At 41.6% G+C, this 26,909-nt stretch overlaps 2 protein-coding genes across 3 annotated transcripts; one reads left to right on the top strand and one right to left on the bottom strand.

The window, feature by feature from the left end:
- Positions 1-26,909, top strand: LOC103176272 (uncharacterized protein KIAA0895). 2 transcript variants are annotated; one of them, XM_042331854.1, is made up of 8 exons: positions 1-94; positions 10,058-10,725; positions 18,300-18,443; positions 20,680-20,812; positions 21,514-21,819; positions 24,188-24,285; positions 25,676-25,909; positions 26,557-26,909. In XM_042331854.1, exons 1-7 carry the CDS (start codon positions 70-72, stop codon positions 25,832-25,834), a joined length of 1,533 nt encoding a protein of 510 aa, XP_042187788.1. In that variant the 5' UTR covers positions 1-69; the 3' UTR covers positions 25,835-25,909; positions 26,557-26,909. The 2 variants fall into 2 exon arrangements, with proteins under 2 accessions (XP_042187788.1, XP_042187789.1); XM_042331855.1 differs by lacking the exons at positions 1-94; positions 10,058-10,725 and adding an exon at positions 16,328-16,907.
- On the bottom strand, positions 7,253-8,225 carry ndnl2 (necdin-like 2). The gene has a single exon (XM_007889710.2). It carries the CDS (start codon positions 8,139-8,141, stop codon positions 7,293-7,295), a length of 849 nt encoding a protein of 282 aa, XP_007887901.1. The 5' UTR covers positions 8,142-8,225; the 3' UTR covers positions 7,253-7,292.

Here is a 26,909-nt window from a genome sequence, read left to right as displayed (position 1 = left end):
CCGAGGAGGGGGCGGGAGGGGGACCGACCTGGCGGACTGGACCGTGTGCAGTGCCGGAGTTTGCTGGGGATGCTGGAGTCAATTCGAGTGACCGGTACGTGCTTTTCTTCGCCACACGTCGTCTGCAGAAACCGCACCTCTCGGTGTGTTGTGAAAGGTCCTTCTCGTCGTCGTCCCCCGTCCCCCCCACAAGATGTCACTGGGGGGGGGGGGGTCGAGGCGAGTTGTGGCTTATCTGCTCCCATTCAATCTCGAGAGCACTGGGGGTTCACCCCCTCCCCCCCCCCCCCGACGCACTGCAGCTGCAGTCGTGTGTGTGTGTGTGTGTGTGTTTTTTGTGTGTGTGTGTGGTAAAAAAATTTTTTTGCATTAAATCTCTTTCTCGTGGCTCGAACATAACGTGTTTATTCAAGTAGGAGATGTTTAGTAATATTTTCAGGGATGTGCAATAGGACACCCCCCCCCCCTCCTCCCCCCCTCCCCCCCCCCTCCCCTCCCCCCGAACTTGGACTCATTTCGTAATGCATATACCTTTTTTTTAAAAAAAAACTCCCCAAATCAGAGCAATGTTATTGACTGGTTGATGCTGAATGATTGATTCAACCAGGAGACTGGGTTTGAGGAGTGCACTTGTTGTGATAATAATAATAATAATAATAATAATAATAATAATAATCCAGAATATTCTGGAGTTTTGATTTGATTTACATTTGAATGATCGGAGGGTATCTTAATTGCAGAGCCTTCCCTACCCCTGGAGTTTTGGTGAAATGAAGTCCATGGTGGGCTGTTGGTTTGTTGTACGTGGTCTGTGAGAGCAATGGGCTTACGTGGAGTCCTGTAGCTCGGTGGTTAGAGCGCTCGCTCTGCAAGCGAGAGACCTGAGTTCAATTCCAGGCAGAGGGCGAAACCTTGGGCAAGTTTCCTTACTCCACACAGAGCCTAATAATAATAATCCCTCCAAAAAAGCAAAAACAATAATAAATTGGTCGTTTTCGATCCACGACTGTTTGTGGGACATCGCTGTGCGCCATTGGCTGCCGCGTTCGCCCACAAATATACAGTCAATTCACTTTACAGTGTGTTCTGTGAAGCGCTTTGGGACGTCCTCCCGACGTGAAAAGCGCTATATCAAATGCGAGGATTAGTATTATTATTATTAATGGACTGAATGACACTTTCTCATTCCGTGCATTGTGATTCATACGATTCTTGCCAATTTGTGCAATCCTGCTGACTGAATTGCATTTAAGTTTTTTTTAAAAAAACTAATGTCATTTTAAAGGGAAATTACCTACATAGAAAGAAGTGTTTGACAAACTAGTCCTCATTTGCTTACATTCAACCTGTTGTATCCTCGTGGATCATATCGGATTGCATCATCATATCAGTTGTGCGTGATATTATTTTGGTGAACATAATGGCTGGTTCTTGGCTCTCAAGATGGGAAATTCTCTGATTTGCTGCTCTTTTTGTGTACCACTTCGACCGAGGCCTAAAATTCCACCTAGTCTTAGCCTCCTGCGGGGAAGGAAGTAAGCCGAGTCTCCTTGAAGTTGAGCTGCCTGCAAGGCTGTAATCAAGGCAATCCTCTGTGGTGGTCTGAGTCGTCCAGTTCATGAGCCAGACAGGTCTGCAAATCTCTAGGGCGCTGCTGGTGACAGACCAACCAGCCTGGCTTGTCAGTAGGATTCGGAGGGGCAAACTAGTCACTGGGAGCAGGGAGTATTCACACTCAACCTGTTAACCCTGCAAGTCAAAGACCAAAACACACAGTCAATTCACTTTACAGTATATCCTGTGAAGCACTTTGAGATATCTCAAAGACGTGATAAGGCGCTATATCCAATGCAAGGCTTATTATTATTAAATGTGGGTCGTGGCTCAACAAGTAGTGGGATGTTTGCCACACAGTGTTTCAGTGGCAAGCTAGCTGGTACCCCAACACGCTCACTGGTTTCCCTAAACATTGGTTCTTGCCAACCTGTTCATATTCTCTGAATTTAGGTATACATGGTGCATCTCTCCAGGGAGAGCACCCGTTTTATTATGGGCACAGGGAAATTTCCATGTATAACAACAACAACAGAATTATATTTGCATAGCGCCTTTCACGTCGGGAGGACGTCCCAAGGCCGCTGGACAGTCAGCTGAGGGTCGGGATTGGGGAGGGTGGAGGACGGGGGGAAGGAGGGTGATCAAAGGCACGGTTGAAGAGGAGGGTCTTGAGATGGGTCTTGAAGATGGCAAGGGAGGGATTGAGGTAGAGGGACTGCGGGATGGAATTCCAGAGGGTGGGGGCAGAGTAGCTGAAGGCTCGCCAGCCAATGGTGGGGCAGGTGCGGTGGGGGACATGAAGCTGGCCAGAACCCGCTGAGCGGAGGGAGCGGACAGATTGGTAGGGGGTCAGGTGGTCGTAAGGGAAAGCAAGGCTATCGAGGGCTTTGAAAGCGAAGACCAGGATCTTGAACTGTTTCCTCTATGTGATGTGAAGCTAATGGAGTTGGATGAGGATGGGAGTGATGGAGCCTGGTGCAGGAGAGGACATGGGATGCTGAGTTCTGGATGATCTGCAGCCGATGGAGGGAGGAGTTGGGAGCTGCCGACAAGCAGGGTGTTTGCATGGTCAAGCCTAATGTTATGAATGCGTGTATGAGGGTTTCAGTGCCCTGTGGTGTGAGACTGGCAGAGCCGAGCGATGTTGCAGATGTGGAGGAAGGCAGAGCGGGTCATAGCATGGATGTGGGGTAGAAAGGATAGTTGAGGGTCAAACAAGACGCCATGTATAAGTGGCATGCATACGTGGAACTCTGTATGGTTGGATACTCTTAGTGATGCGTTTCTGCATGCGTTCGACACCTGGATGACCATTTTGCTTTGAAGTATAAGATCTGTGGAAAAATCTTAAATTCAAGTCTTAATATTGGAAGCTGATTTTTTTTAAGAACTACAAAAGACTTCCAAATAAAACTAAACGTATGAATTTTTGCAACTCTGCATAATCCAAAACTTTGAAAATAAAATAGTCTTGCAGGCCAAAACTGGATGGAATTTGAGCCTATGAAGTTGAGATTCTTTATGAGTAAACACTTGGGTATGGTCCTGGGAGGCCATCTGATAGCCTGGAAATAAATTTTGTATCTTTCTAATCATGATTGTGTAAAACAAGAATACTGAAGGGACAGTTGAACCTCACTACAGTTGCCTTTCCCAAACTCATTGCACTCTGTGGAATGTACTTTTATGATTAAACTCCTGGATCCTGATTTATTTTCTGGAGCTTAAATGGTTAAGGTGCCTATAAAGAGAGGTAAGTAGGCAGTCATGCGTGCTACAAGTCAACCAACAGACTGATATAATGGACTAGACTCTACACTGATGTAGAAACATTCGCTACATTTTGGCTTGTTTCTACTACACCTTTGTTTTTGTGATGTTTTATATGTAAACAGTGAATTGTGAAAGTAAAAGGCAGAATGAATGAATCAGATTCTGTGAGGCGAGTGATTGTTTTGAGAAGTGCAATGATCTGCAATATCAATAACTATTTGTGAATGTTATTGTGACCAAAATGGATAAAAAGTGAAATTGTGTGATTAGAAACTGTCTGTGTGGTGACCTACTTAATGTCTGTATTTTAATAACTTCAGAGACTTCTTGGAAATTGAATGTCAATTAGGGATAAAATTCACGTGGGGTAAGAACTTCAACATATCTGTTTCAGACCATCTCAATTGTGTGCAATGTTTTACTTACTGTATAAGCAATCAACTCCATTCAGTAGTGTATTCTGTATCAACAAATCACCTGTGTTTGATGAGGTACATGGATTGCAATCTTGTTTTGGCTTCCAATATATTTTAGAGGGTAGTTTATAGTTTCCAGAGATGATTTATCTGGAACCAAACTTGTTCCATTCATTAAGTATGTCCATATCTGCCAGAGAGGATAGAAGAATCACTGAGGATTCAATTCATTGAAAAGAGGTGCAAAATATGGTTACTCTTGTTTGGTCTTTAATGTTTTGTAAAATATATCAAAGAGCTGTTAAAATGGAAGAATTAGAATTACAACAACAATTCACAAAAATTTGTACTGATATAGTGCCTTCCAGCAGAGTGCTTAACTGACGGAGACTGATGACTATTAAAGATTGTTTGTCAGGAAAAAAAATTAAAATGAAAGTTTTGACTTGCAAATAACAAAACCATTTAGAAACACTGACATCTGGAGCTTCTATGTAATTTATTGTTTCCAAATCAGATTTAAATCCTGGAACTGATATTTTAAAAGTCAACATAGATGTTCACATTCCTTCATTGTTATATTAATTAGGAGTGATTGTTCACTCCTGCTTTGAAAATGAGAAAACAATTGCTGCTATTAACATTGGGAACATGCTTTTCATAGAAAACAGTATAAGCTGCAGCAACTCCTTTTATGTTGTCACAGAGGACTTGTGATCTCCTTACACAACATAAGGCCTTGTATTGTATTTGCATCTCCATTCTTTTCTCCAGTCATCTGTTAATCTGTGTCTTGGAAACCAGGAGGGTTAGCAAAAGAATCGGGAGAATGAAAGAAATGTCTTAATTTGGAGTGTTGTTAAGGTAGTGTATTCATTTGCCACAAGTGGTTATTGAGGCTGGATCAATTGAATTATTTAAAAGGAAACTGGATAAGCAGCCAAACAGTAAATGGAATGAGCCAGAAAGCAGGATTAATAATAAAAGGTGAAAGAAAATCCGGTACTAGTGGCAGATACATCGGTTAAATTGGCTTCTCTGCTGAAAATTTATTTTTTAAACTTTTGGAGTACTATTGTTTACATTTTAGAGCTTCATTTAATTTCTACATGAGCGTTCGCCAAATGTTTTTGTACTTTTTTTGTTGCTGGTTTTCTATTTTTATTGGAACAGAATTGAAGGACTTGATATGAAGATGTTGGTTACCAGCATTACTGTGATTCATTGCCATTGGTCAATCCAGCAGCCAGCTTTATAAGTTTTAAAGAACTTATTCTCTTTCCACTGCCTGAAACCCTTGTGCTTGTATCGATCGCTTACATTTTACAACCAGCTGTTGGCTGCTTCAAGACTGTTGATGAGATTCAGTAGGAATGCCTGCAATCCGTTTTGTAAAAAGGAATAATAATAATAATAATCCTTGCATTTGATATAGCGCTTTTCACGTCGGAAGGACGTCCCAAAGCGCTTCACAGAACACACTGTAAAGTGAATTGACTGTAAATTTGTGGGCGAACGCGGCAGCCAATTGCGCACAGCAATGTCCCACAAACAGTCGTAGATTGAAAATGCCCAATTTATTATTGTTTTTGGAGGGATTATTATTAGGCGTGTGGAGTAAGGAAACTTGCCCAAGGTTTCGCCCTGCCTGGAATTGAACTCAGGTCTCTCACTTGCAAAGCAAGTGCTCTAACCACTAAGCTACAGGACTCCAGGGGGAATGAAGACAGGATGGTGTCACTTGATGCTTCTCATTGTTTTAAGCAAAGTCTCGGAGCCCAATTTGTATAACAACAACAATTTGCACTTATATAGAGCCCTCCCTGCAGGGAGCATCTCAGAGCACTTAACAGTGGTGGAGCCTGACTCCGATCCAGGGGGAGGTGTCCGAAAGCACGGTCGAAGAGGAAGGTTTACAGGCAGGACTTGAAAAGGGGGAGAAAGGGGGCAAGGCGGAGGGATTGAGGGAGAGTGTTCCAGAGTTTTGGGAGCATAGTGGCTGAAAACGTGACCTCCGATGGTGGGGCGGAGGGTGCGAGGGATGAGCAGGAGGCCAGTGCCAGTCGAGTGGAGGCACCGAGTGGTGGATTGGGGAGTGAGGAGGTCAGAAAGGTAGGGAGGTGCCCAGGGAGTGAATGGATTTCATTCCCGGGGCTCGAACCGGACGCCTAGATTGCACAATGGTTCGGTGAATCTGAGGGAGAGATCAGGAAGGTTGAGGAGTTTAGATCTGCAGGAGTGAAGAAGTTGATGGGATCCAAATAGTATGGACTCCATCTTGTCCACATTCAGCTGCAAGAAGTTTGCACTCATCCAGGCCCTGATGTCAGGCAGACAAGCTGAAAAACATCGGCGGACCTGGAGTTGGTACTGGAGGAGGCAAAGTAGATTTGTGTGGAAGTTTACCCCGTGTCTGCGGATGACATTGCCCAGAGGGAGCATGTAGACAAGGAAAAGAGGGCCAAGGATGGAACCCTCGGGTATCCTGCAGGTGACCGAGCAGGGGTGTTAGGAGAAACCATTTGCCGAAGTGAAACGGAGGCATTTGGTTAAGTAGGACTCGAACCATGCGAGTGCGGTCCCACTAAGGTGAATGAGGGAGGAGAGGCAGTGGAGGAATATGATGTGGTAGACTGTGTTGAACACGCCAGAGAGATCCAGGAGGACGAGGAGGCAGAGGGAGCCCCGGTCACAGATAGGGAGGATGTTGCTTGTGACTTTGACAAGCTGTCTCCGTTCTGTGGGCAGGATGAAAACCAGATAATCTCCTCACTTCCCAATCCACCACCCGGCGCCTCCAATCGTCTCTCGCACCCTCCGCCCCACCATTGGAGGTCGTGCTTTCAGCCACGACACACCAAATCTCTGAAACACTCTCCCTCAATCCCCCATCTTGCCCCTTTTATAAATCCAGCCTGAAAACCTTCCTCTTCGACCATGCTTACAGCCACCTCTACTGCCCCCCCCCCCCACGGCTCAGAGTCAGGCTTATTTTTTCAAAATAATAATAATCCTCGCATTTGACATAGTGCTTTATCATGTCTTCGAGACGTCTCAAAGTGCTTTGCGAATATACTGTAAAGTGAATTGACTGCAATATTTTGTGGGCGAAACGTGGCAGCCAATTGCGCACAGCAATGTTCTACAAACAGTCATGGATTGAGTAACCAAATCATCATTTATTTATTTATTTATGGAGGAATCGACTAACAACTGGATTCCTACTTACTGCTAGGTAAACAGACACGTGTGTGGGGTAAGAAAATTTGGCATAAGGTTTCACCCTGCCAGGGAATCAAACGCGGGTCCTCTCGCTTGCGAGGCGATTGCACTGCTGTGTAAGAAGCAAAGTGGGCACTTTCTTTCACAACCTATGTGCACCACTCACATCACGAGCTGGTCTCTGTTAATTCAGCGCAATGGCTCAGTGGCAAGAGAGGAGAGCAGAGATGAAAGAGGGAAGCTTTGTCGCCGTTTGAGGAGAGTTTGTGCAGTCAGGTGCTTCTTGAGAGGGGGGGGGGGGAAAGCACCCGGCTCCGAGGGCACTCACTGCGCAAGGGACGCTGCCTCCTGTTGGGCCTCTTTATATTGGGTGTTCCATGTTTTGGGGTCTTGGTTGTCATGCATCTTTGCCACAAACTCCAGCACTTTCATCTTGGAGGTCTCTCTGAAAGCTCGGGCGCCCCAGCGGAATTCATACTCCACCGGATCCGTGTGAGCCACTCGGCAGTACTCCAGGTACCGCTGCCGGACGAACTCCTCCGTGACCAGTTTCTTCACGTCGCCGAAATCGTCGTGCCTCTCCGCGGGGTCGACCCGCAGCCTCTTCAGCGCGTGCCAAAGCAGGGAGTCCTTCACCGCGTTGCCCTTCATGAAGATGATGGAGAGGATCACCAGCAGCAGGCCCGTCTTCGGGGTGGCGGGGCCCCAGTTCATGCGGTCGCCCTCCCGCCTCGGCAGCCGGTTCACCAGAATGTAGGCGTGGTTCTTCGTGTCGATCTCCACCAGCTCCATCCCGAAAACCTGCCGGAAGGTCCGGGCGGTCCGCCGGATGATCTCCGAGTAGATGGACCTGTACTCCTTCAGCACGTTCTTCGTGATGTCCTTGCGCTTGACCGGCACTTTCCGCTGCTCCATGATCAGCACGTACTGGACCACCTCGCTCACCTTCCGGTCGACCACGGCGGCCGGGGTCAGTTTGGACAGGTGGCGCTGAACCTGCGAGGCGGTCGGAGTCTGGGAGCGGCTGCTGCTGCTGCTGCTGCTGCCGCCGGCGGCCGCGGCCACGGCCACGTCCTCCTCCTCCTCCTCGTCGTCGTCGTCCTCCGGGTCCAGCTCTTCAGCCTGCAGGCTCGGCCGGCCGGCGTGACGGAGCGAGGCGCTCGCCCGCGGCATCGTCAGCGGGGGGGAGGAAAAGCGAAGCCTGGCTCCGCTAGGCCCTGCCGCGCAGCCGCAGTGCTGGCTCGCCAGCAGCGCCGCCGGCGGTTGGATGCGCGCGCAGGTTCCGCCCGCGCGGCGCGGCGCGGCTGGGGGGGGGGGGGGGCGGGGCTGACGTCCTGACGTACTTCAGGTCCTTTTGGTCGCAGCCACAGAACGGGCACTACAGGCTCGAGAGGGGCTGAATAATAATAATCATAATAATCATAATAATAATCATAATAATAACCATAATAATAACCATAATAATCATAATCACAATAATCATAATAATAATCATAATAATGATCATAATAATAATCATAATAATAATCATAACAATCATAATAATCACAATAATAATCATAATCATCATAATAATAATAATAATAATATTAATCTTTGCATTTGATATAGCGCTTTTCACGTCGGGAGGACGTCCTGAAGCGCTTCACAGAACACACTGTAAAGTGAATTGACTGTATATTTGTGGGCGAACGCGGCGGCCAATTGCGCACAGCAATGTCCCACAAACAGTCGTGGATTGAAAATGACCAATTTATTATTGTTTTTGGTTTTGGAGGGATTATTATTAGTCTCTGTGTGGAGTAAGGAAACTTGCCCAAGGTTTCGCCCTCTGCCTGGAATTGAACTCGGGTCTCTCGCTTGCAAAGCGAGTGCTCTAACCACTGAGCTACAGGACTCCAGAATGGCCCTACATATTGTTCCTAATGCTACTCCTAATACCTCTCTGTGCGCATCTTTCTTTTAAACTATTACTTAATAATAATAGTAAGATTCATTTGGTCATTTCAATCCACGCCTGTTTGTGTGGGGTGGGGTGGGGTGGTGGGTGGGGGGAAACGCAATTGGCTGCCGCGTTTCGCCCACAAAATACACGGTCCAATCCACTTTGCAGTCTATTCTGGGAAGCGCTTTGGGACGTCTCGAAGACGCGATGAGGCGCTATATCAAATGCAAGGATCATTGTTATCGATTCCCGTCTCTTCAGCGTTCTGTATGAAAAATATTTTGTGACCTCAGTTATGACCATCTTAGTTCTGAATTTAAGCATTTCCCCCCCATGTACCTGACCCCTCTACCAAAGGGTATAGTAGTTCACTATATAACCTTTCAAATTCTTTATTGTTTTAAATGCCTCAATCAAATTTGAGTTAGTATGCCTGACAGACTTTTAATTCACAATTCCGAGGAGCATTCGGGTTTGTCTAAATCGTATTTATATGCTACAGTAAATCTTTTGTCAGACACATCTGTCACCAAACCCTGGTTAGCTTTGGTTTACCTCCATCTGTATTATCTTCATTCAAATAAACACATTTTCTCTTTCAACGTTATATTCAGTGTTCTACGGGAACCTGAGAAACCCAGTGTCGTAATTGGAAATAGTTACACTGTTTTATTGAATTTACCCCCTTGTTTAGAAGCAGAGCACAAGGCATGCGATTCGGGAGGGGGATAAATTCAAAACGAATCTGCGGTAACACTATTTGTGTTCAATGTATGGAACAGGCTCCCTAGGGAGACGGTGGAGGCAGAAAGTGTTAATTCTTTCAACAGCAAATTAGATTTATTTTAGGAAATAATATCGTGGGATACAGTATATAGTTTGGGACGTGACACGTGCATGTGACTGCCAGGATGGTGGAAGGCGAACTGGATGGACCTTGTTTTTCTTTCGTGTAGCAATTCTTATGTTCTTATGTTGGGGATTTGACCTATCCCAAAATGGACAACATTGGAATGGAAATAGTGCCTCTCCAATCCAATTTGTATGATGATCTTGCTGTTTGGAAGGTGGTTGTGTGCTCAGGATTGAGATGAAAATATCCATGTAAATTAATTGTACCTTTCCATTTTTGTTTTCCATGCAGAAAAGCTTCGCTGGCCAGAGGTAGAGCTCACCAAGAAGTCCATACTGCTGAATCCTACTGGAAAAGAATATACAAGCCAAACTGGGTTCCAAGAAGTTTCAGTCAGTATTCTCAAAGAAATCTTCAATGGAACCAATGGCTACAATGTTTTATTGCACTCAAAAGGAGAGAAAAAACACTTGTCCTCCAGCCTTCATAAGAAGCATAGGAAATCCAGCAAGCCATCAGCTGTCTTGCGGAGTAAAGAACGCCGAGCCCCCAGCGCCCCTCTTCCATTGGTGGGCAAGGAGTGGTACCTTGGTAACCGGTGCACTCCCCTGATTGTGGGAAGTCTAGTTTCCAGCACTATGAAATTCCCTTGCAGCATATCTGTAATAGGAAGTGGCATTGGGCTGTCCCAGAGACCTAAAAGCAAGATAAAAAGGCTGTATTTTACAAGTCTGCAGAAGTCCAAGCCCACGGTCGGCCACGTTCAAGTGAGGGACAGCGAAGGCTCTGTTCGTCGGCAGTGCATACTGAGTGCCATCAAACCTTCAAACGTGGAAAAGGAACGGATCAAATTTTTTAAGTCTGACTTCACCTACAATCCTCAGTTTGAGTATGCTAATCCTGTTTCACCCCACGTGTTGGCAAGGCACAGTAATGCTTCCGATACATTTCTTATTCAGGTACAGCAATGTTTGATTGAATGGGTTTTAAAAAAATGTTGTAGTTATTGATTTGTATGAAATTGCTGTTAAAGCAAAATTTATTTTATTGAGTTCTGAAATGCAGAATTCTATTTAATGACTGTAAATTTTAATTTAAACATATGGGTGGAAAAATCTGACAATTTATTACAGATTTGATAAACATTTATTCCCAGCAATTACCTGTGTTGGCGATCCTCCTCTTCCTCTCCGCTCCCCCACCCGCCCCCCAAAAAAAAATCCTTGCCAGGAGGACCCAGTCATGAATAGATGACAAAATACAATGCTTCTTAAGTGACAAAGAAATGTAGTGCAAGAGAAAAATACGTTCAACAGGTAACTTTTTTTTAAAAAAGCATGGGGTTAAATCTGGATTTGGAGTTGTTATCCTTGAAAAAGTCATCAAATGATGATGTAGTGAACAGTGCTTCTAAAATGGCTCACTCTCAGTGAGGCTGATGTAGCCCCAAATTAACTATCAACTATTAAAGTATAGTTGGATTTGCACTGAAGAGAATCTAAATAATGTATAAAGAATAAAGTATACTTTAATAGTTGTACTTAAATTTATGTTAAGATCTTTTAAGTTATGAAAAATAATTTGTTGTAGTTGTTGTATTCTGTGATGTAGCATTATACTGTGACTTCCTGAGTGGACTGGAGTAGGACAGATGTTTTATGCGATGTCCTGGCCAACAATGTCACTCACTCCATGTCTGTTTGTGGGGCATTGCTATGAGCAACTGGCTGCTTGCTGCATTTCGCCCACAAAATTCACAATCAATCCACTTTGCAGGATATCCTGTGAAGCATTTTGAGATGTCTCAATGACATGATTGTAGTAATAATCCTTGCATTTGATATAGCACTTTTCAGGTCTTCTGGACATCTCAAAGCGCTTCACAGAATATAGTGTAAAGTTAATTGACTGTATATTTGCGGGCAAAAATACAGGCGCTATATCAAATGCAAGGATTATTATTAATAAAGTGGATCTAACCATTACAAAAAGTAAAATATTGGATGCTTCAGGATCACACAGTGTGGATAACAGTCCAAATGGTGCTTAATTCGATGTTCACTGAAAAGTCTTGCTTACCCTTCCACCTGGTGTGACCTGGGACTTGCGCCAATTACTTGTTATAATTAACAAGCTATAAGTAACTAAGATGCCAATTTGCATTATATCTCTTGGCAAGACTGACATAATGATGGTAAGTATCTGTTTTCTGTTAACAGGAACAAGAAAAGGAGAAGTATTTTTGAATGGTCTTGGTTGTTCATTTTCTTAAACGCATCTCTCTCTCTCTCTCTCTCTCTCTTTTCCTCTCCGCCTTAATCACGGTGAAGCTTTTTCAGCAGAGGTCAGTAAAAATCAGTAGTGCAAGCAAATCAAAATACGAATGGGAAAGTACCAGAAAAAAACCCAAAGAGAGCAAACATAGTTTGTTAGCATGTTCAAGACCTTATAAGTCACTCAACCATCACACTACAATTGACACTATCTTCCTAAATTCTGGGATCATTTCAATTGAAATAAACTGAAACTGGAAAAATAACTTGCTTCTAGTATTCTTCCCCCTCAACTTTTCATTGTTAATAATGACAATTCATTCTTATAATATCCTTTGTATTAGTTAGGACATATTGTTTTGGACACCACTAACCTAGGACATATCGTTTTTGCCACCTCTATTTACTAACTGTGAATGGTTGAATAATAAGCCTTGCACTTGATATAGCGTCTTCAAGATGTCTCAAAGCTCTTTGTAGAATATACTGGAAAGTGAATTGACTGTATATTTTGTGGGTGAAACATGGCAGCCAATTGCACACAGCAGTGTCCCACAAACAGTCGTGAATTGAGCGACCAATTTTTTTTAAAGGGATTGTTACTCCCGGGAAAGCGATCCGACAATTGACTAACAACCGGGTTCCTACTTACTGCTAGGTAAACAGAGGCAAGAGGAGTAAGGAAACTTGCCCAATGTTTCGCCCTGCCGGGAATCAAGCCCAGGTCTCGCTTGCAAGGCGAGCGATCTAACCAATACGCTACAGGATTCCACATTATCATGAACTGCTCAAATTATCCTGTCCAGATGTGAACACATTGTTTAGTCAACAATCTCTTTTAATTTGCTTCTCTCCAAAGTTTTGAACTAATAAATCGATAAGCCACACATTTCTTTAACTCTCACTTGAATTATCTTGTAACCACTTTATCCACTTTGAGTCAATGATTAAAGAATAATTTTTTTCCACAGCTAAATAAATTATTAAATATAAATACTTCTATTTCAGTCTTAGTAGCGCGTGAATTAATTCTGTTGTCATTACACCATCAATTATTAAATTGATTCATTCAGTAGTGAGCTAATTGGACAGTAGTAGTGACATCTGACAAGCATAGATTTGAGCCCTCACTAGATGGATAGCAGGTACCAGGAATTCCCTGCGAGCTTCCTGGTGGACAACACAATTCAGCATGAAATGGGTGAGAGTATTGCCAGTATCTTCCTGTCTACAGATTGGACATAAATCCCTTCTGATGAGTGATGGTTTCACCCTTTGGAGGTGCGTTATTTCTCTGCAAACCAATTGGGGTTGATTCCAGGGCCTGGGTGTATGAACGTGTTCATGAACTCAGACTCCAAGTAACGCCTTCCAGCACCTGTCACCCCAAGCCTCAGAGTTTCCTCATCAGCATGGTGGGAGGACCTTTACAGCATAGCTTGTGATATTCCAGCCATCTTATGTTCTCAAGGTCCAAGTTCATTGGCACGTTCCAGGCTTACTCAAGACCAGCTGCTTAATCCAGGTCCTTGTGTGAGGGGCTTTGGCAAATAGACGTGCCTGCTGTGAAGTGTTATAGGTCAGTGTAGGCCAGTGTCCTTTCTGTGTTTGCCACAAATCCACCTCATGTTTGTTGCAAATGGGCCAGAGTTATCCTCTCCACTGCATCCCCAGGAGCTCAGAACCATAAAGAAGAACTATTTACACACAGGTCTTGTATGCCACAAGCTTGACCTGGATTGGGACCTTGCTGTCCGTGAATAGACAATCACGATCAGACTGCCCTTCGCCCTTTCTCCTCACAATCCTTCACGACAACCTTTGAGTAAGTGTACACTTTATAATGGAATTTTATGTCAATAATTCACACCACTAAAAATCTGTGAATTTACAAAAAGTAAGATTACCCCCACCGTCCCCATGCAGAATTTTGACCAGCAGAACCATCACTTGTCGCTGTTTATTCACTTGTTGTGAATTGCAGAACAGTGTTATTATAAGCTGACTGCCTCTACCCAGAAATTGATGGATTTAATTGAGCAACTCTTTAAAAATGCTTATCGTTATTCTTGCAAAATCCTCATTTTTTTTCAAACTGTTCATCTGTATAGTGGATCACTGCATTTATTGATATTTCTGAACTAATTAGAGAACTGTACAACAGCACTACCACCACGGCTACTGTGCAAAGTGAAAAAATATCGTTATTTGCAATCATTAATTGTTGAAGTTTACAAGGTCCACCTTACTATGCACATCAGTAATATAAAGTTTTTGAACATAGGAATTAGGAGCAAGAGTAGGCCATTCGGCCCCTCGAGCCTGCCCCGCCATTCAATAAGATCATGACTGATCTTCTAATGTAACTCCATGCCCGCCTTATCCCCATATCCGTTAGTCCCTCTATCCTTTAGAAACCTATCAATCTCAGTCTTGAATATGTTCAAGGACGGAGCATCCACAGCCTTTGGGGGTAGAGAATTCCATAAATTCACTACCCTCTTGAGTGAAGAAGTGTTTCCTCAACTCTTCGAAAGGGCTGTCCCTTAAGACTGTGATCACTATATATATTTTTCCTATCCTTTGTGTATTGCAATAGCATTTCTATAGACAAAACAGTAGTCAATGTAGAGTTTGTCTAAAACTGTAAATGATCTGTCATATTTCGACAGAGCAACCATTTCCTCTGGTGGGGAATCCAAAACAAGGGAAGCATCATCTTAAAATTAGAGCTAGGCCATTTAGGAGTGAAATCAGGAGGCATTTTTTCACCCAAAGTGTAGTGGAAATCTGGAACTCTCTCCCCCAAAAGGTTGTGGATACCTATTCACCCTGCCATTTGCGTATCTCTTGGATCTTCTACCTTTAAGTCCTGCCTCAAATCCTACCTCTTTCAACATGTTCAAGGTTACTTCTGACACGGGTCACAGAGCCTCTATTTCCAACCTATTCTGATTTGTAAACATCAGCTATAAAATTATACAGTTTAAAAAATGTTATGAAAGGAGTGCAATTATCTTTTAAACTTATCCGGATCTTTGATGCTTGAAGAAATCTGAAGTGTAATATATTAGGTTTGTCGTGTAAATTTTCTCGTGTAATGTTGGTCATCAAGTGCAAAGGAAAGCTTGCAAGGTCAGATATTTAATGTTTCAAACTCTGAAGCATTGCTAATGTGGAAAAGTGATGGATATCATGATCAAAATTTCGACTTGTATTGAGCTGGTAAGAAGGCCGAACCTGGTTCATAAAAGGGAAAAAAATATTGTATCTGTAGTTTAACATTAATAAATAACTTGCAGCTTGCCTAGAGAATAGAGGAGGCTTTTGCAGTCTGAAAGTCTATAATTGCTCATCAAATGCAATTAGATGCAGTTGGAAGCCTGGTGCTTTTTAACGTCCATGAGGAACGCTACAGAATGACGGACCACAATAAGTTTGTACAGAAATGACAGCTAAGAATTGAGTGCTTCAGAAAATGAACACAAAGGGATTAATAGGTTAGCTGGCAGGAATCTGGGACATGCATTTCCTTAATAGCAATGGTGTAGTGTAATAGTAAATAATTAAATACCACGTTGGGAACTGAATAACAGTCCCAGCAGACAGTAATGAATTCTGTCTCTTGGCCAAGTAGGGAAATACTGCATTTAATTAAAGGAATTAGACATTTTTACAATGGCGGAAGGGATTGAGGGTTATTAGTGTGAGATGGTGTTTCAAAATGAGACCACCTGGATTAATGGTAATGATATTTTCCAACCATGAACAGTCTTGTGTTCCTACAACATTTATTTTATGTGACCTTGGTATAGCATTTCTTCTGGGTGAAACCTGATGTGTGAAGAGACTGGCAGCTGGAAATGTGAAGTGCTTTTTACAGAGACTTTTTTTTAAAAAGCCTTGCATGGAGATGGCATTGCATTTCTATTTCACATTGATTTTATTAATTGCTAATTATTTCACTACAACAGAGTGTATTTAAAGGGTGGATCCAATAGGTTTTCAAAATATGACTGATTTTGATTGCTTAAATTGAGAATGATTGATTGATTGATTAGTTAGCTAGATAGATAGTTAGTAACAAGAAAATGTAAATTGGTATTCGGAAGAAAAGAGTTTAGAAGACACACCCAATATCAAGACAAAGGGTTGTGGACCCGAAACATTGACTCACTTTCCTTTCTTCCATAGATGCTGCCTGACCTTCTGAATGTTCCCAGCGACTTCTGTTTTTGTTTCATATTTTCGCAGAAGGCTGTTGACATATGAAATGTCTTACACAAAATAACTCAAGCCGGATCAATGAGGGCCATTAAGAGAAAAACTGGACAGGAAGTAATATTAAATGGTTTAGGCAAAATTGAGGGTAATGAGATTCAGAGCAGATAGCCCCAGTGAGGAGCTCTGACACGAGTGGCAAAATCTTTTTTTGTGCTGTAAACGTTCTTTGATTCTATTGTCAACATTTAAACAAAACCTCCTGGGGAAAGGTGTGCACAAAGAAAATAGATAGAATGAGGAATAGAATAACAAAAATTTAGAAAAAAGGAAATCATCGCTAAGAAGGCTACTTCACTATGACTAGAAATGGCAGATCTCGTGTTTGTTTCTTTTCAAATTCATCACTAGATGGCGTTTTATTTTCAATATGTACAGTATGAACATCCATTTTTCCGTGATCCAGTAAAATACTGCAAATGATTTTAGTTTTTTAAAAAAAGGTGGATTTGTTGTGTGTGACTTGCATAATATTGTCTCAATGGTCTTTTCCTTTCATTGTGTCCAGTAAAAGAGATGTTACGCTGGGAATAAATAGTTTGAATGTGGAAGAGCAACTCCTGATCCTCTTGAATTGGAATGATCAGGTATCATTTTCACTAAAAGATCCTTTTACAGTGCAACTGACCTGGAAGAAATCAACAGCTACTGCAAAAAGAGTTCAAAAACAATTCAACGAAGATAACAACCCTCAATGCACTTTTTGTAAAACTGTTGATAAATGATCTGTTAAGAGTTTCGTTGTGTAGCTCTGATTGTAAGTTGTTAAACTTGTGAAGTTTTGCTGCTCTTATGTCAGGCCTGAACATGTCCATGTACTGTTCCTGATAAATCTGGTCCCAGTGGGGGCTGGTTTAGGACATCAGAGCCCCACATTTCTCATGCTCTTTACCTTAAGCCTAAAATGGTGAGGTTTTCAGGCCTCAGTTTTCAAATTCCAGACTGAACCTGCTGTATTACACAGTGTCAAAATATTCAATCTTCTAGGAGACAAATTAAATTTCAAGCAAGGCGTGAGAAGTCTACTATTGCCCAAGCTTACCATTGTTTTTTTGGTCAGCCGGGTGTCTGATGCATGCGGAAACCCATCACCATGCTTAAGTGTATCCAAACCAAGCTGAGATTTCCATGCTTCCCACCTACACATATAAATCCCAGAGACATTATTGGAATGGAATGTGCACTCTCTCCCTGGAGGGACACATCCTGCTTATCTAATTTCAGAAAGCATTAGGCGCAGATTGGCAAGAGCCTTTGGACCCCAGAGTGTGTGTTAGGGTACTGCTGGAGTCTAACCAGCTAAAACCGCATAGCTTGTCATTAATATTGCTGTCCGGCATGCATTCCCGCTGCTTGTCCAACTGGGACCACCCTACTTATTAGGGCTTTGGCTTGCAGGGTTAACAGGAGCTGAATGGTATGGCTCCCTGCCCCCAGTAACTAGTCTGCCCTTCCAGGTCCTGCCAATGAGCCAGGTTGGCTGTGTTGTCATCAGCAGTGCCCTGGACTACTGTGGACCCGCCTGGCTCAGGAACCAGACTACGGACGCATCCTGCAGACTACAGACCACCACATAAGGCTGGTTCGATTCTGACATTCCACGGCCAGGCATGTCACCTTGCAGCCAGTTCAGTTCCAAGGAGACCCTGCTTACCTCCCCCACTGCGCCCCCCCCCCCCCATGGATAGTCACTAGTTGGTTCGACATCCGACAAGAGCAGGTTTGAGCCCTCACTAGGTGGATGGTAGGTACAGTGATCTCCCTGCAAGCTTTACGGTGGGTAAACGTATCTCAGCATGAAATGGGTGATAGCATTGCCACTATCTTCCTGTCCGCAGCTCAGGCACACATCCCTTCCCATTCTCATTTGTCTTTGCTTCAAAAGTAGGATATACCAATATCTGTTTTAAGGGCAATTTTTTTTTGTAAGCTTCCTGTTTTATATTTAATTGCATTTGGTCTTTTTTTCCCCTTCTTAGGCTGTGAGGATAATGAAGAGGGCACTCCGGAAATACGGCAGCTATGAGAAATTTGAACAAGTGACAGGAGGCAGTCTACTATCCAAGAGCCGTATCTGGTATTTTGTGAAGAAATACATGGAAAAGGAGGACTGTCTGGGTGACGTAAGCTCTAAGTGCAAACTGAGTCTGTTTCTTTTTGATAGTCACTTGACACTAATACTGTATGTATAAAGTTTCTTTTCGGTTGGTAAATCTTGCTCAGATCCAACATTTTTCATGTTCTTAGCCTTAAAACTACTGTTTTACAATTTAAAATAACGCAGAAATTTGAAAAACAACCTTTAATTAAAAACACCCTTAATTTGAAAGGCAATTTTCTGTGGTTTTTTTTCTTGTTGTCGTGGAAAATCAACCTCCAAATTTTATTTGAATCTAAGATTTTTTTTCCCCAAATTCCCCAAAATCTTAAATTTATACAGTGCTCTTAAGCCTAAAAACATGAGAAATTGTGGACCTAGATTAAGGATATTCTTGGTGTCTGGAGCTCAGGACCACTCCAGAGCCATTGGTGGAGATGTCCAGATTATTAATGCTCTGTGTTGGGGAAGGGAATATTAGACGGGGGGGGGGGGGGTGATAGACTCGAGGAGTTGAAAAGATGAGTCAAATACCTCTAAGGGGAGGGGAGAAATGCAGGGGAAAATATCAAAGGAAACCAGTGGCAAAAATTAAAACGATCACACTATATAATAAGAATAATTCTTGCAAGAATGACATGATAAGGCACCATATCAAATGCATTTATTTAGCGCCTTTCATGCAGGGTAGAGTCCCGGAGCGCTTGACAGAGGCAGCCTGACACAGAACCGAAGGGGAGGTGACGTCTCAAAGCGCTTCATAGGATATACAGTAAAGTGGATTGATTGTATCTTTTGGATCAAACTATAAACAATTTGTATGTGTGCAGGTCTTATGGTAATTTCAGGCACCTGCTGTAAACTCAGAATGGTTAGTGTTATATTTGGTATTTTGAAGACTCATGTCGAGTACCTGATTTGTAGGTAGCTGGCTACTGGTTCAAGTCCCAGGCTGCAGGCTGGTTGAACTCAGCAATTTGCCAGTCTGACCTTATTATAGTGTATACTTTGCTCCCCTTGCAGGTCATCTATTGAAATGAAAGTTGTTGAAAAATAATTGGAATTCAAATCTTTCCTGTAGCATCCTTTGGGATTCAGTCAGTGGAAGCTTTTGTATTTGCTCACATTTTTTCCAGCACGTTGCAATCTGATAAAGTGGGAGCAGGCTGAGGAATGTGAGGGATGGCTAAATATGGGCAAACATTTTTTGAAAAATATACATTAAAAAAAACAAATACAAGGAACCGAAAGGAGACACTTTTATTTAGTAGAACTGGTTTGATCCCATTATAACAAATGTTTGCCAAGAGGAACATCTATTTTTGCATAGCAAAGAAATACGTAAACTGTTTTCTTTTTGTTGCTAAGGTCTACATTATGTCACGCAATGTAAAAACACGGAGCTTTTGTTTTTCTGTCCAAACTAAATTGGTAAGGCAATGAAAGCAGATAGGGTTGTTGGCAGAATTATTGTTGTTTATACTTGTAAAGCTATATCTAGGGCCAATAGAAAATTATGGAAATTTTTGCCCAAAATTAGCCATTTCCCAGAGTTTATTTCCTGGCACCCAGTCATTTTAAGCATGAATACTTATGTTGTATTAGTTGGTTAGCCTAAACCCTTTCCCAGCATAAGTGATTGGAATAAATATGTTTCAGAAATAGATTTTTTTAATAAACCCCAGAAATATAGATGTATATTTACATTATAACAAAGTACAGAGTACAAAGCTCTGGAAAAGGGAATCCACCCTATCTACATCAACCCTACCAACCTGGCCATTCGCTTCACTCAGCAAACATCGACCTGCTTCATGTCCCTCACACTATCCACACCACCATCAGAAGGCAAGCTTTCAGCTATCATTCCTCGCTCTCTAGAATGCCATCCAGACTCCCTCAGTTTGCTGCCTCCCTCAGCTTATTTGAGGTCTGTCTCAAGGCATACCTCTTTGATTGTGCTTTTGGTCATCTTTCTCCTCTCCATCTGTTTTGCCTCCAAGCCTGGCTTGGCTGCCCGGCCAGCGGTATAAGTGCTTCGAGACTTCTTACCAATGTGAAAGACACTATATTAATGTAAACTGTATTCTATTTGTCTGGTTGACTGGATACAATTGGTGTGGTTTTGAGATAGGCGCTGCAGTATTATTGGTGTTTCCACCACATGGTAAAGTTTACTTGTTACAGTCTTGAATAAAATGATAGTTGGTTGCCTCAGATGTTCTTCTACCACACCAATTCCAATATGTTTCCTTTTGCAGATTGCAGTTCATCTGACAGATGATCTGCTCTCACGTGCATCCATGACTATAGTGAATGGACGCCCAACTCTGACAATCAACGTGTCAACTGCTCGAGAGCACTGGCTGGAGGGAATGCTGAGACACGAGATAGGTGTGAGAAATCCCATTGGTCTTTCGTAGCTCAGATTAAGGTGTAGTTTGGAAGTAGATGAGACAGCGCTACGATCTGTAGGTCAACACACTTAACCCTTGAAGTTTGTTCATTGGTGTTTCTTCCAGCAATGCCAAGTTCAACTTTATTCATCAGGGAAAAGGTAAAAATGAAGATGGGGATGGGAAGAGGTGCAGGGGTTTCAATTAACAATTCGTAATTAGATCATAATTACCTGGATACTCTGGAGGTGAGTCCCTCAACGCTGTTCTTAATGCTTTGTGTGAAACCAGGCTGGACATTCTACTGTCAGGTAGTGACATTATGGCTACTTTGAATTTTATTCAGTAAAATGCAAACTGGCAGTAATTAAGGAACCAGTTTTATGGAGGTCAGCCTAAAGAACTGTGGGGGTAGAGGATGAGTTTGCGTTTGACACATTGATGGTAAATCCTAATTGATTTCAATTAAATTTTCTAATTTTAGTTTAGTACAGAAAGCTGTGGGGAAGGTCCACTTCCCAACTAGGAACATTTGCATTCAGAATGGCAGCTGAAGTAAAGTCATCTTGCATTTTAGTTAGGGTAGAGTCTAGGTAGAGCAAAATACCTCTGTAAATGCGGGAGACAATATGCCCCATTTTTCAGCCAGGAATTTTAAATGTTTGTTTTCAACATGAAAATCTTGGGCTCACTGTGCAGGTACCCACTATCTTCGAGGTTTGAACAACAACATGCAGCCCTGGTGTAACTGGAATGGTCGTAAGAAGCATGCACTTAAACCAGTGAACCCAACTGAAGAGGGACTGGCCAGCATCCACAGTGTCCTGTTTCGCAAGGACCCTTTCCTCTGGAGGGCAGCTCTCCTCTACTACACAGTCTACAAAGCCAGTTTTATGTCCTTCAGTGAGCTCTTCCGAGATATTAGCAAGTTTGTGAAGGACCCAAACACTAGGTGGGATTACTGCGTGCGAGCTAAGCGTGGTCAGACTGACACATTACAAGCAGGTAGACACTCATTTTGACAATGCAAGTGTTTCCATTGATCAATATGTGAAATGGGAGTGTGTGGAACTTAAAACAAATCCATTTGCATCTCATACTAAGTGGCTAATGTCATTTTGTGAAGAAGTGTGTATCATAGATTATGAGAACACAATGTTATTTAATGTTCAGATTTATTCAGTTGTAGGACAGCACTGAGTCCTCATCACAGTGAAAAAATGTTCTGCAAATTGTATTTTATTCATTTACATTAAGGGAAATCCCATTAAAAAGACCTGGGGAAAAGATTTTCATTTTTAGTGATCAGCAGACAATAGACCCTCTTTTGGGAAGGCTATTTTACATGACCCTGACACAATAGAGGGAGGAGACTCACTTCATTTTTCTGTGTTCCAACTTGCATGCAATCCAGATATTCATTTTAAAAACAGCAGATCAGAAGATGACATTTCAAAATGCCAATTTTATAATTGGAACTTCAAAAGTCCAAGAATACTAGCCCTTTAAAATATTCCTATCATCAAATATAAATATGTACACCTAACAGTTGTAATTCAAATTCATGGGATGTTGAACATGGCACATAAAACTCGCCCAGAAGCATCCTCTACACCGATCAAAATACAAGTGAGTTAGCAATGAAATTCATTCATTTCCATCATTATTATTATACTTGGGGTAACTATTCAGTGCTAAGCTATCTGATTATGGAATATGTTGCCCTTGGGGTTAGAACGTAGTCAATTCATATTTATTTCAAAATATTTAGCTGGCTTCATTGCTTGCAAATTACCCACTAAAAGTTCTTTTTTCATATGGTTTTAAACATTTTGAAACCACAAGATTCAATTCCCTTCCCTTTCCTATCTCGTGTGTCTATATACCACTTTACCCTGCAAGAAGTTAAATGTGATCCCTTCCCCCCCCCCCCAGGAATGTTACAACAATTTAGCATGGGGAAGTCTCATTTATTATCTAACCCTTGATGGATCTGCACCTTCCATAGCCATAGCTTAAATGAATACCATAAGCTGCAACATACGACAGTGTAATTTATAAGACTTTCAAATCTTGATTCTTTTGCACTGGACTAGATGGTGGCTACTACTCAAAATGTGTTGATGGAAAATTTGTAGAGATAGAAATCTTGCATTCACTTCTGTAGGATTTCTATACAGAGAATCAGAGCATTGGATTAGTCAGGGGTACATCCCATGACCAGGAGACTGTTTGGACAACTGTAAAACTGGACCAGTTTGCTTTGAATAAACTGCAAATATTTCCAACTAATAAATATAGCAAAGGGAATGCAATGCCTATTAAATATGGGAAATAACAGGCAGAAATTAGAAGGTTCTAAACATGATTATGATTACAACTATGAAAAAAGCCCCAAATTGATTTTTAAAAATTCTTCCTCTTATTCTTCTGTGATTCTTTTTGCAAGACCTTGTAATTTCTAAAAATAAATAAAAATATAAGAAATGGTCTCACATCCACCATTGCCATATGATGAAATCCCATCCTAGTTTGCCATACAGTTCCACCATCAAGTAAAATGTGAGAGTACACTCTCTATTGAAATGCACAAAGTGCAGGAAAGGCACAATGTACTTTTGGAATCCAATCCAAGTTCTGCCTTGTGTTTAGATTGCTTCTTGGTAGCATGTGTTATCTGAAGTGAAACGGAAACTTTTTTTTTGGTCACCCGGTGTCTGATACATTCGGAAACAAACCAAGCTGAGGTTTCCATGTACTCCCAGAGATAGATTGTTCAGATGGAATGCACACTCTCTACCTGGAGGGATGCATCCTGCTTACCTAATTCTGGAAAGTATTAGGAGCAGGTTGGCAAGAGTCCAGAGTATGTCTTGAGGTACTGCTGGTATCTTTACCACCCAAAACTGTACAGCCTGCCATTGATATTGCTGTCTGGCAAGCTTTTCCACTGTTTGTCCAGTTAGGACCACCCAACCCATTAAGGCTTTGGCTTGCAGGGTTAACAGGAGCTGAGTGGTATGACTCCCTGCCCCCAGTGAGTGGTCTGCCCTCCAGGTCCTGCTGATCAGCAAGGTTGGCTGTGCAGTCATCAGCAGTGCCCTAGAATACTGCTCAGCGAAACATAACATGGCATCACCAAAGTTCTGTAATGGACAGAAATGCAAAGGCTTCAGAAGTATTAGTAAAAGCATTTGGAGTTATTCCAACTGTGAGCTTCACATTATAAGCAGCATTAATAGAACTCCATGTAGGCCTTTAAGACACTTAAATGAGCAAAAAATGAAAATCGTGCTTTACACTGAGTGATTAGAATTGAATAAATAAGTGGAGACCTGACCTGATTTCCTTTATGACGCTTGTTCTTCTTTAGGTTGTTTTAGCAAAGATCAAGTATATCTAGATGGCATTCTTAAAATTTTGAGACACAGAAGTAGCATCAACTTCCAGCTTTTAACAGCACTGGGAAAGGTCAGTGAAATGTAATGCTTGTTTGGAATTGTGTATGTCTTTCCTGTGAGCTTTGGTAGGAACATAAGATTATACAGGACCAGAAAAGATCATTATAGTCCATCTAGCCATTCCCTAAAGGATTTTGATGCTTGTAAATTAAATATAAAACAATTGTGACACTGTGTACATTGGGTCAACTAAGAAGAACTTGCATTTTGACAGTGCCTTCTCACACAAACATATTAAAGTACAACACAGGTCATTATAGTCAAGATGGCAGCCTGTCTTATCTAGTCTGATACTCCAGTGCAGTGCTTTGTCAGAGATGCTTGTTATTCTAATGTGATGTTAAATTGAATTACATCTACCTTTTCAGGTGGAGGTTGAAGGTCCCATTGCACTATTTAAAATGAGAAGGGCTATTCTTCTAGTGTCCAACAATCCCCTGATAAAATTGGTTATTCACTTCATTGCTGTGTGCAAAGAGGCTGCCACCTTTGCCTATAAACATATAGTCACTACACTTACAGTAAATCTGAAGTGCTTTGAAACACTTCAGTGCTGTGACACTGAGCATTTGTAAGAACATGGAGCATCATTTTACTGCCTCTTTCTTGTTATTTTCATTCTATCTCATCTCCACATTGCAAACACCTTTTTCACAGAAGTGTGTTAGTTCCCTACTTGACTCAAAACAAACTTGTTTTGTGGCATGTTTAACTTCCTTGTCAGGTCAATTGTCACTGCTGCAGTCTCACTTCACAAAACTTACATGTTTAATATGGAATTTATTTTCCCCCAAAATATGCAAACCAAGTGGTGGAAGCCCTGACAATTCTAATGTGTAGGTGTGCCGATTTTAGACATTTTTCGTGGTTTGACCAATGAATGTTTATTTTTCAATTCTTACCATTGTTTGGTAAAAAATTCTAAATGGCCGACTTGCAGCTTGGCATAACACCATGAACATCACAAACAGACTATATGTCTGTGACACGGAAATCAGCCACGTTTTGTTTAACATGATAAAAAAAAGTCTGCAAAAAGTATTGATGAGAATTCAGTTCAGTCGAAGTAGGACAAACCAATGTCTATCACACTAGCAAGCCTGTATGTAATGCCATCTTTTAAAGAGACAAGTCCCAGTCTTCCCATATTTGGTTGATGGCTTATGTGTCAGGTTGGACAAGACTCAAAGATATGGCGAGTAATCTAACATTGCAGAATATTATCCAGGCATATTCTTTAAAAAAGATATTTATAATGCGGAAGAAGGCCATTCAGCCCATCATGTCTGTGCTTGCTCTTTTGAAGAGCAATGTGCATAGGAAGTGGTTTGGACAAATGTTATATTTATTGTGCATAGAAAAGCAAACATGATTAGTCTCTTATCTTTTGTTTCTGTCAGGTTTCTTATGAAGATATAGAGAAGCTGAAGAGTATTGCTATGTTACACCATGTGCAAATACCTCACTTCCTGCGGGACCAGACTCGATACAAGGACGAGTTGAATAAGATCATGGAAGTGAATGGGTTGACGGACAGTGAACTCCAGTTATTGGTCTAAAAAAATCCTTAAACTGATACAAATATTGAGATCTCCAAACAAATATATGACCACATTCATCTATGCTAAACTAAGGTTGTCATTCAGAGTTCGAAACTTGTTTAACAGGCAATTTATCTTTGGCTTGGTCCACTATTTTCAGTTACTAAATCACTGAAAGAGGATCAGAAATTTCTAATTGAGGTGTGAAGTACTAATATTAAATTAAATAGGAATATTTTATGTTTTTGTCACCGAGATCAAAACTAAATAACGTTTTGTAAAACAAAAAAATTAAAATCTGCGGGAGAAGAATTGCCTAAAAAACATTAATTTGTACAAAATAGAACACAAAGATAAATTGAATTACAACTATTCTAAGTAAAAAAAGAAGCAAGGCAAAAAAGTGTGGCCAACAGCATGATATTTAGAAGATAACACCTGTGCCCATATACGTATAGCACCATTTATCTGTACATCACCTCATTGTGGTATACTATAAAATGCTGCTGTTCTGTTCTTGACACATCCAGCAGCATTCACTTGTAAAAAAATTCACAATATAATATAGTAAACTAAATCTCCACAAGTACAGAAGAACTACGACAATGGTCACATCACAATGGAATTTCTGTGGAATAAGAATGCTCTACCTGTACATTTCAAACATACCATTATTATAAATTGTTCAATTCTGTAAAACTGTAAATTTTTTAAAAAGTATAATTTTCTTTGATCTGCAGGAGCGTTCACTAGGAAGTTAGGAACACAGGAACACATCAAGAACACAGGAGGTATTGATGTCAAAGAAACTGAGACTTGAAAGAAGGCTATATATCAGAGGAACAGTTATAGCTGATGGGGCCAATTATGGGATTAGTAGTCCTTTATATTTTGGAAGATACTTGAAAGAACCTCCAGAAGTTTCAGTGGGTTCTTTTATGTTAAGAGAAATGGTTTATCTCTGCACTCATAGACAAATAAAATATAGTCCTTACAGCATCTAGTGCCAGAGGTCAAGTCCAACAAAGCATAGATTTATCAACAGGATTTGAAATAATTTATAATATATAATAATCCTTGCATTTGATATAGC

Source organism: Callorhinchus milii, unplaced genomic scaffold (assembly GCF_018977255.1).
Source record: "Callorhinchus milii isolate IMCB2004 unplaced genomic scaffold, IMCB_Cmil_1.0 Scaffold2, whole genome shotgun sequence".
In the NCBI taxonomy this organism is placed as follows: domain Eukaryota; kingdom Metazoa; phylum Chordata; class Chondrichthyes; order Chimaeriformes; family Callorhinchidae; genus Callorhinchus; species Callorhinchus milii.
This window is presented reverse-complemented; position numbering and strand designations above follow the sequence as displayed.

Coding starts and splice junctions, on each gene's coding strand:
- LOC103176272 (XM_042331854.1), top strand. CDS start 70: ATGCTGGAGTCAATTCGAGTGACCG. Junction 95..10,057: donor GGAGTCAATTCGAGTGACCG/GTACGTGCTTTT, acceptor TTTTCCATGCAG/AAAAGCTTCGCTGGCCAGAG. Junction 18,444..20,679: donor AGGAGGACTGTCTGGGTGAC/GTAAGCTCTAAG, acceptor TTCCTTTTGCAG/ATTGCAGTTCATCTGACAGA.
- ndnl2 (XM_007889710.2), bottom strand. CDS start 8,141: ATGCCGCGGGCGAGCGCCTCGCTCCGTCACGCCGGCCGGCCGAGCCTG.